At 31.5% G+C, this 10,457-nt stretch overlaps 3 protein-coding genes and 1 pseudogene across 3 annotated transcripts; all 4 read right to left on the reverse strand.

Moving 5' to 3' along the window:
- Positions 1-383: 383 nt before the first annotated feature.
- Positions 384-2,264, reverse strand: LOC112600872 (annotated as a pseudogene).
- Positions 2,265-4,525: 2,261 nt separating this feature from the next.
- On the reverse strand, positions 4,526-5,853 carry LOC112600873 (zinc finger BED domain-containing protein 5-like). The gene is made up of 2 exons (XM_025348192.1): positions 5,351-5,853; positions 4,526-5,267 (listed from the first exon to the last, which is right to left on the reverse strand). The coding sequence occupies exons 1-2, from the start codon at positions 5,851-5,853 to the stop codon at positions 4,526-4,528; spliced, it is 1,245 nt and encodes a 414-aa protein (XP_025203977.1).
- A 41-nt stretch (positions 5,854-5,894) lies between these two features.
- LOC112600874 (protein FAM200B-like) lies at positions 5,895-6,317 on the reverse strand. Its single transcript, XM_025348193.1, has one exon. It carries the CDS (start codon positions 6,315-6,317, stop codon positions 5,895-5,897), a length of 423 nt encoding a protein of 140 aa, XP_025203978.1.
- Positions 6,318-7,301: 984 nt separating this feature from the next.
- Positions 7,302-9,924, reverse strand: LOC112600875 (52 kDa repressor of the inhibitor of the protein kinase-like; the record flags this gene model as incomplete). The annotated part of the gene is made up of 6 exons (XM_025348194.1): positions 7,302-7,440; positions 7,655-7,799; positions 7,863-8,981; positions 9,225-9,410; positions 9,477-9,677; positions 9,772-9,924. Coding segments are annotated over 6 exons (1,943 nt in total), but the record flags the coding sequence as incomplete, so codon positions are not given.
- Between the last annotated feature and the right edge of the window lie 533 nt (positions 9,925-10,457).

A 10,457-nucleotide genomic window follows, 5' to 3' on the forward strand; every position in this document is an offset into this window, starting at 1 on the left:
AATAATTTATATTACAATTTTTTTTTTTAAATTTAAGTGTTTAATGATGTTCAAGTGTAATAATTATAAATGTGTACATTTTGTTATGTCTACTTCTATAATTTGTAGTATAAAATAGTTATTATAATTTTGGTTATGATAACTTGATATGTTTTGTAAAAAAAAAGGTAGGTATTTGAAAAAAAATTGGTAGGAGGTCCGCGATCTCTAAAAATCTTTCATCGGGGTCCGTGTTCTACAAAAGGTTAAGAACCGCTGTTCTATTTCATATTTTTCAAATAATGGTAATAAAAATAATGGATGTATTTTTTTATCGTATTGACGTAAAAACTCAGCTGTACGCCAACGATGTAATTTAATACGCGACTTAAACTCTGACATACCGAATATAGATAAGCTATCATTTGTCAATATAATAATTGGTGGACCTTGTAATGGTGCATCGCCTTGATATTTTACATGTACACGTGTTGTATCGCCCGCTAGTAATTCCTTTAATTTTTCGATATGCGATGATTCGTAATTGGGTTCGTTCCATAAAACTAAACGTTTACCGGCGGCCTCTTGAAATGCGAACATATTATTTTTATTAGCTGTTCCTATACTACCATAATTAATGAAAAACGCTGACACAACGTCGAAAAAATAATTTTTACCAGCGTTTGGCATCGCGTGTATAGCTATAGTATTTAATTTAGGTACGCGTTTATCTATTACATTTAATAAATCTTGTAAAAAATCGGCTACGCATTCGGTATTGTTATTGTATTGATATAATAATAATCTATTTGCTATGTCGACCGATGCATCTACTGAATAATAAACCTCGGAATGTATTCGATTATAAGCATTGAAATATGGGTGTACTTTTTGATCGTTATAATAATTTTTATAATCGGTTAAGGTCCACCAATTGAGTTTTGAACACCAATTACGCATATCGCGTTCAGCAAATTTACAATTACTTAAAGTATCATTTACATTAGGATTATTAAAAAATTCTTTTGTATGATAAAATGCTGTAGGGGGACACGTTGGGTATTCATATAGCAGTTGACTAATGGTTAACGGGCCGTACTCCGCTGATAACGACTTCTTTCCTTTTTTCTTAACTTTACCGTGTTTGACATTTGTATTTCCTGAGTAAATTTCTTCACCATCTGTTTCATTTGACCGACGATCGGGTTTTTCGCATTGAAAGTCATACGAGTTCGTACCTCCGCTCCCATCCAATAGTCCTGCTTGTCCCGATCTTCTATGTCTTCTTTGCTGTAAGAAAAAAATATGGTTTTACTATTGATTTACATTCCATAATCTTATCAATTTGATTTGAATGTAACAACGAATAAGTATTTTTAATGTCATTACGTAAATTATTATCATCAATAACATTATGAACATAATTACAACGCATACAACGACTATAGCAATATTTATATTCGTTGAAATGAATAAGTATTGATGACTCAAACTATCCGTAATTACGAATCATATATTCTTCCAAATTTATTAATAATTTACAAACGTTAAAAGCTTGTTGTTCAGCACAATTTAGTACTCTGGTTACGTTCTTAATAAATAAAGAATTGTAAATTGTCAATTCTAAATAACCTTTACCTCTTTTAGGTATATCTTTTCGCCTGTATAAGCTTTGTACGTTTAATGGACGTTTAATTAATCGAAAAGTATTTTGTCTTAAAATTTTTTCGTTTAAAAATATTTTGCGTTGTTCCAATAAATAATTTAATAAAAATACTTGCCGATAAATGTTGATATCGATTAGATAATCTTTCATCTTCTGTGAATCCACCAACTCTCTCGACACGTCGAGTGCCTTCAGATAAGTATCGCAAAATGTTGGCGATATCTGGAACCGTGAGTGCGGCTGCTCTAGTAATTCGACGAAGTCGACGTTTTCCGAATTGCGCCCATCCGTTACACCGTTGAAGCCAACTGCATCGACAAGAGCCGTTTGAACTGGAGCAGATGTGGGACACGTGGATATGATCTCCGTGACTAGCGATGATGTACCAATGGCTAGGTGGCTATCGTTCAATTGTTCGTTCAAATTCTTATAAACACTTATCAATTCCGTTAGGTCCAAGGGGCACAATAACTTAACTGATGTAACGGTGTACTCCTGACACAGGTTTACTATGCACTGAACGGGCATATCTCTGTAAGATGTCTTCAAACTCTTCCTCAAACAAATCAACATCGCTGTCACTGTTTCCGCCTCCAAATTCAACATCGCTTCCGTCCATACTTTCTGTATAGATTGGTGCAACCACTTTTTTGGATTCATAAGTGTTTCGACGTGGGCTGTGCAAAATATTCCAATCAACAGGAGTATCACTCCGGGATGAACGGCATTGTCGTCCTGTTCTTTTACACTGCCAATCATTTCCATCAGAGCTATCACTTGATCGTCGTTGTTTATCAAATCAGTCGTCCTGTTAATTGTAGCTCATTTTTGTTATCGTGTTAAAAATAATTCCACTTCACATTTTCATATCATCGTTTACACACTTCATTATTTTTATACAACTAAAAACATATCATGGATAAGGAATCACGTAAGAATATTGTTTATTATATTATTTTGTGTTATATACTTCTATTTATAATTTGTATCTGGTTTTTATTTACTAACGCTTATCGCACTTCGCGTGCAGTCGATTTTGAGATAAAGAATACGATAATTTATTATAAAGCCAATAATATAACAAGAATAAAACGTTTGGTTGACTAATTGTTACTCCTCAAACATAGTCAGAAATTTGTTCAGAAAAAATTTGTAATGGTCCAAAATAATTGTAAACAATAATCTTTCTCATATATTTTATTTATGTAAAGTTTAAAATATTATAAAAAAAAAATGTTTGGCGCCCCTTTAAACCATGCGCCCGGGGCATATGCCCCCTAGGCCCCCCCCACGGCACGGCTCTGCATGTGATATATTTTATGGATTAGCGAACACGCTGCTTTGACATTACAATTTTATAGTTAAAAAACAACGTTTTTTTAAGTTTTATAACGTTCAATTTATAAGGTATTGTGTATATCTGCCCCTTCTTTTCCTAAAACATAACGTTTGCAATGTTTGTCACATCAACGGTTCATTTTTTATGTCGGTTGTGTTTACAATTTTTTGCTCGATAAATTTTTTGTATAAACATCGATACGCTATGGTTGTTTCATCAGTCGGTTTCGTGATTTCATACTCTTATGTTTAGTTTAATATTTTATTACAACACCATGATGTGTAACACGGACGAATTACCATTGTTTTTGACGAACAAGATCACTGTCCGAAAACTAGAATATCGTATAAATGACTTTCAGATTCGTGATCATTTCTTATCCGTGGATAATATTTACAAATGTACGTGTGCATGTACAAATCACACGCACAACAGACAGCCATGTTGTTTGAGCAACGATCCAGCGTGTAAAAAATGTGACAGACCGTTCGAACTAATAATCAGGTACCCGACATTGATGTTTCACGCAAATGTGTTGAAAACATACAGACTATTTCAGTGCTGTACACATGTGCACTATCCTCCGTGCCATAGGTGTATCGGGTGTAAGACCGTTGGCGGTATGTGTATAATCACCGAACCGTACGAAAAATATTTATAATCATATTGATTGTACTGTGCTTTACATTATTCTATCAAATAAACATATTGTCTCGTAACGTGAAAAAACCACCGGACAATCAAACAGATCATATGATAAATTTAAGATCCCAAGTATAATAAATATTTTTAAAATAAAACATGATGCCGTAATTTGATTGTGATTGATATTTATCAATAAAAAAAAATAAAATCTAAAATATATGTAATTTAAACAATTATTTAATATACATTTTAATAAGTCAATAATTATAGTCGTATTATTTTAAATAATAGAACACTGAATATTTATATAATTGCGTTTAATCCGCGTATAAAATATGAAAATATATAAATTGTATAAATAGTTAAATAATTAAATAGATATATAATGTGTTATTTAATATTTATATAAATTTTCCAATGTGAATAAATATTTTAAAATTACTAGGCCACTGAAAAGTCAACTACAAATTTTACGACTATAATTTACAAATTATAAAAACTAAAAAAACATGTGCCATGCATTAAATGTACATTTATTACAAACTGATCGTACATCACCCGCTAAATTCAAATAGTCGACTCTTTTTACCAAATCGATATTTGATTGTTTACATCAGTGGTTCCCAACCTTTTATGAGAGTGACCCTAAAATTTTGAATTTAACTTTTGGCGACCCAAAAAAAAAGAACATAATTGCAAACATCACTTTCATTTATTAACATCAAATCGGTAAATATGTTGGTACATTTATCTATCTTCAAATACTAAATAAAATAAATTTATAAAATACAAATAAAAAACTTATCAACATACGTGACTTCCGTCTTAAAATATTATAAAAAGCAATTTATTCTTTGTTTCAAATTTGACATGGTATTAATTGTATTAACTCTTACTTAATGACTTCCTTGATGCTGAACATATTCCACGAATTCTTCGATACTTGGATGTATATTCATTGAAAGTGCACATCGCATATCGTGTTGAGCGTCAAGGCGGTTTCTATACTTTGTTTTGATGACAACTAACGTAGAAAAACCGGCTTCACATAAGTATGTGGTTGTGAATGGTAGCAATGCATTTTCGGATTCTCTTGATAAAATCGGTTTATCTTTTAATTGTGCCCAAAATTGCGTCAAACACATTCTTGAAAAATTTTCTTTTAAGACTTGACTGGCTTGAAGGTCAAGAAGTTCTTCTTGGAACCCGCAAATGTCTTCACCAACTTCGTGAACAGAAATTTCAAAAGGATTTCTTACCCAACTGTATTTACTGAGCTCTACGTTTTCTGGTATATATCGATCGAGTTCTATCTGTAATTTGTCCAAGTACTCTTGAAGTAGTAATTTTAAGTCATTTAATGTTCCCTTTGTTGAATCTTCAAGAAATTCACTTAAAAGGGGAAATGTAGCAATTTTTCCTTGAAACAGTTTTTCCCGCCAAAGTGTGAGCTTTTGTTTGAATGATGAGATTTTTTCGCCAATATCGACCATTGTCCTATTCTTCCCCTGCATCTCAATATTCAATTCATTTAACTGTCCAAAAATATCACTTAGAAAAGCCAATTTAGCGACCCACGAATCGTCATTAAATTTATCAGCCAATGAGTGTTTTTTTCCGTTAGAAAAATTTGTATTTCTAAACGCAAAGACATTACACGGGTAAGAATTTTTCCACGGGAAAGCCAACGTACATCCGAGTGATAAAGTAAATTTATATACTGTGATCCCATCTCGTTACACATGGCATGGAATATTCTTGAATTTAGTGCTCTTGATTTTATGAAATTGACAATTTGAATTACGTCTTGAAGTACTGAAAAAAGTTCTGGCTGAATTGTTCTAGTTGCCAAATTTTCTCGATGTAAAAAACAATGAATAATTACAACATTTGAGTTAACTTCCTGAACTTGTTTACAAAATCCTATTCGATTCCCAAGCATTGCCGGTGCACCATCCGAACAGATTCCAACGTAATTACACCAAGCTAGATTATTTTTCCGAAAAAATCCATCAACTTTATTAAAAATATCTAAGCCTGTTGCCGTTGTAAGAAGAGGCTCACAAAATAAAAATTCTTCACGATAATCGTCAGTACTTCGATAACATATGTATACCATCAATTGGGCGTTATTATGAATATCAACAGATTCATCAATTTGTATTAAAAATTTATTAGCTGCAATCACTTGATGTACTAGCTGTTTTAAAATATTTTCAGACATAAGGTCTATTCTTCGTTTAACTGTGTTATCCGAAAGTGGGATTAATTCCAATTTTTTAGCAGTGTCATCTCCGCAGACCGTTCTAACCATAGAATAGCTGCTGGTTTGATAAGTTCCTCTTCAATGTTATGTGCCTTTTTAGAGCGTGCGATTTTCCAAGCAACGTCAAATGATGCTTTTGTTGTTTTCTGTAATGAAACTGTAAGACGTGTATTGGACGGACAATCAAGACGCATACGTTTTATTTCATTTTTATGTTCCTTCCAAAATTGTAATGGTTTATTTATCAATATAAGATGAACAGTGTTGAGATACCGCTTGAGTTGATTTTCTTTCATTGATTCATTTGACAAAACTTGCAGGCAGAACACACATTGAGGACGCACTAATCCCGATCGAACTTTTATTTCTGTAAAACCAAACTTCAAAAAATCATCTTTATATGGTAACGCGCGCTTAGCCATTCCAAAAAGTTAAATCACTTGAATGTTAAATTAAATAGAAAAAACACGCACTATACGTAAATATTAAAACGTGAAGAACAACAAGTACGGATGACAAAAGTGGAAAGACTGATAGAAATTAGAATTACACAATATCATTAAACTATCAATACTAACATACGTACGTACGTCGTACATATTATATTTATACAAAACTACGATAAGGACGCACCAAACCATGCCGTGACGTTCCGGGAAATATATTATGAACAAAAATAGAAATAATATGCCTATTACATATTATACTATTATAGTAGTATAGTACCTACCTGTCCTACCTACACGCTATGAGGATACGACCGCGTACAGCCCGCGCCAATCCATTTACATAGGTATTTAAAATTATTTTCTTCTTCAATAATTTTACCATCAGAATATTTCGGGAATTTTTTTTTCCGAAATTGAAATTATAATTGTTGGGGTACTCTCAGAGATCGCGAGCGATCAAGACCTTTTTTAGAAAAAATAAGGTAAACATATAGGTACGATCACACATTTTTATTCTTCAACTACAAAAGTAAAAAAAAGTAAAGGACGAACATGTCGCATAGACCACTGTCACGATACTACTCGTTTCGCCACTGTAGCGCAGTGATATATATAAGTATACTATTGTTCTAGAACATTCGCGAACTACCGGTACACAGCCGATACGCGCCATAACATGGACACGGGCCTGCCGCATACCAGTGGCGGTTATAACTGACTTTTAAGGGGAGGGGCGGAAATTATAATAATCATAGGACACTAATGAGTCGTTGGAGAGCCCATAATTTTCCCACAATATTTTGAAATAACGCAAATACTTCAAATAGAACAAACATTTTTTATTATACGTAGTATATTATGAAATTATCCAAAATAGGTTCACCTTGTACTTACAATTAAATAAAAAAAAGTTTAGTCACAGATGCACAGTTATTCAACCGTTTTAATAATAAAAATCTACAATAAAAGCATATGTCTTTTTTTTTGTTTAGCAAAACGTGTAATAATATTTTCTGTATCTATAGGAATATCTTTATGAATGTGAAGTAATGCTAGCCCGTTCAACCTTTCTTCGCCAATTGTTGTTGTTTTCAGCCTAATATAATTAGATTAAAAATAAAGTTAAAAATGTATAACAATTCTAATAAAATAATGATTTGGCTACTTAACAAATAGTTAATAAAAGTATTATGTAAATTATTTTTTTTGAATATTAATTTATGTTAAGTAAAGTTATATGATATTTTATGAATAATAGATAGGTACTAAAATTTAAATGTAAACTTATAGTAGGTAAGTCATGTACCTACCTTCTGAGTGTTGAGAAACTGCGTTCTGCTGTCGCGACACTGATTGGTAGTGAACAAATAATAATCAGCATTTTATTTATATTTGGAAATATAGATTCTGGACACATACTTAGAGCATCCAACCCATTAACTGGAATATTTTTTCCTAAAAAAATACATTTAAATTAAATTAAATTATCAGTTAATTATATTAAAATATATATTTTACCTTCCGTTTGAAGTCTAAGCCATTTAGTAAACCACATATTTATTTCATTCTCTATGGCTTGTTCTGAAACATTTTGAAAGTATGTGTAATCTTTAGTCATTATTTCTATAATTTTTGCAAAATAGCTATTGTAGTCTTCAGTTTTCATTTTGACAACATATTTTGGTATACGTTGTATTGATAAAGTAATATTTGAATTTTCCTTGCTTAAGAATCGGAAATCAAAATCTTCTAATACATTATCCAATAAAGGAATATAAATATTAATTCTATAATAATCAACAGGGTTGTTTGATGATGTAGCATTAACTCTATGTTTTTGATGTGCTATAATCCTGGGCAATTTAATATCAACATCAAGTTTGTTTAGAATTAATTCACACTCTTTAAACATAGATTGAAATTTTTCTTCACATTTTTCACGATTTTGTCCAAGTATTAAATATACATCTTTGATACATTCAGATGCAGCAACAATATCTTGATCTTTGCCTTGTAAAATTTTACTTATCGGAAAAGTAACAGCTAGTAAATTTGATAATGAAAAAAGAGAAAATATAAATTCACAATTACAAATAGCAGATATCATCATTTTAACTTTCGAAGAAGAAATATTATCCTGCCATCCAGATATTTCAGTTAAAGTGTCAATAATTTCAATTATTGATTCCTTAAAATGAAATACACTGTCGTGCCTTTCTATCCATCGTGTTTCGCATAAATTATGCAATTTTCTATGGTTAGTCAAATGTTGTTGAAGAACGTAATTACGTTTGACAAATATATGAAAAAAAGAAGTAACTTCTTTTATTACTCCAACACAGTTGCGAATTGATTGTACAGTAGACGATTTTGAAATACTTAAATTTAAGGCGTGATTTGAACAAGGACTATGTATTGCATTTTTAGCAATTTTTCTAATTTGTTGGACAGCGCCGCGGACTGCAGATATCATAACGGAACAGCCATCGGTCCCAATGCCTACACAGTAATTTAAATCTAATTCTAATTCTTGCAATAGTTTTACGACTGTATTTCCCAAAAGTTCTCCAGTTAATTTAGGTTCCAATTTACTATTTAATATTTCTTGAGGTTCATCGTTGTCATCCAAATGAACATCTAATTGTTGGTGTTTTCGTTTATTATAAACATAGCTATGACAATCGATAAATGTTAAAAATCTTTCATAAGATTTTCCATGTAAAATATACCGAATAATTAAACACATTTGAGAAATGTTAGATAAGTCTGTGGTCTCATCAAATAGAATACTAAAATATTTTGTTTCTTTTACTACTAAAAGTATTAAATGTAATATTTCTAGTTTGCAACACTCGATTGTTTCATTTTGCGTTAGTTTACTTATGTAAGTAGCTCTTTCACCAGTAGTTTTCAAATGATTTTTAAGTAAATGGTCACCAGTATCAATTCGAAACTTAAGAAGTTCTTTAAAGTTTCCTTGATTAATGACAGAATCAACTTTTCCCCCATCTTCTTGATAAATAAAACCATCATCACGATGACCACGCAACGGTATATTTTGCTGGTCTAAGAAAACAATCGTTTTTATTATTGGTCGTAATCGTTCACGGTTATCTAATATTTGTTTTTAACGTTGATCGTTTACTAAATTGATAACTTCTTTTTCAGGATGATTGTAGATATTCAAAAAGTCATTTGCTCGTTGTAAATTATCTTTATGATAGCCATTATTATTGTGTAATTCTAAAATACCATCTTTTCCTAATAGCTTTGCAAATTTAATTACTGGTTCTGTAACCAAGCTTTTTAATTGCTCTGTTTTATGCATACCCCCTTTGTTTGAAGTTGAAAACAAAACACAAACCTTACAAAATGTATGGAAACTTTTCAAAGTGATTTTTTCTTAAAAATCGTTTTTCCGATTTACCTTTTTTAGTATGAATTGAAAATGGATATTGAAAATCATTACTAGGAACATTACTTCGTTGAAGGATGACTGATTTCGAATAATCATTTATAGCGTTAGTTTGAGTTATGAAATTTCCAATATCTAATTCAATATCATGAAGTTTTTCAATTTCTATTGGATTAATTAACTCACTTGTGTTAACTTTTAGTTAGGAACTCGGTAACAAATACAAACAACGCACACTTGTCAGTTCACTTAAGATAAATATCACATATTTTTAAATCAAGTATCGCTCAGCTTGTATTCTCGCCGAAAGCTGTTGAGTGCGTCGTTTTTCCGATTTTGCACATTAGATGAAAATTGTATGATGATTTCGTTGTCATTCATCATGCAGTTTTCATTGGACACTGTGTTAATCCTTGCCAGGTGTTTATGTCAGTATTACAGGCCTGTACTGAATGGTCAATATTTCGTGTTATAATGGAACATGGTCATAATATCATTGGTCGGGTAACAGCCGCCATGATAATGAAAATAACATATTTGATAACAGCAGTAAACGCATCACATATCCGCCGGCCCGTGTATACTGTCATCAATATACCTAAGAGTCATCAAGGATTAGCCGTACATAATACTTAATACATCAAGAAATACTTTACAGGTTCGGTATTCTGAATTACATGTCATAATATGCTCGAAAT

This window comes from Melanaphis sacchari, unplaced genomic scaffold (assembly GCF_002803265.2).
Source record: "Melanaphis sacchari strain LSU unplaced genomic scaffold, SCAv2.0 Contig739_pilon_pilon, whole genome shotgun sequence".
In the NCBI taxonomy this organism is placed as follows: Eukaryota; Metazoa; Arthropoda; class Insecta; order Hemiptera; family Aphididae; genus Melanaphis; species Melanaphis sacchari.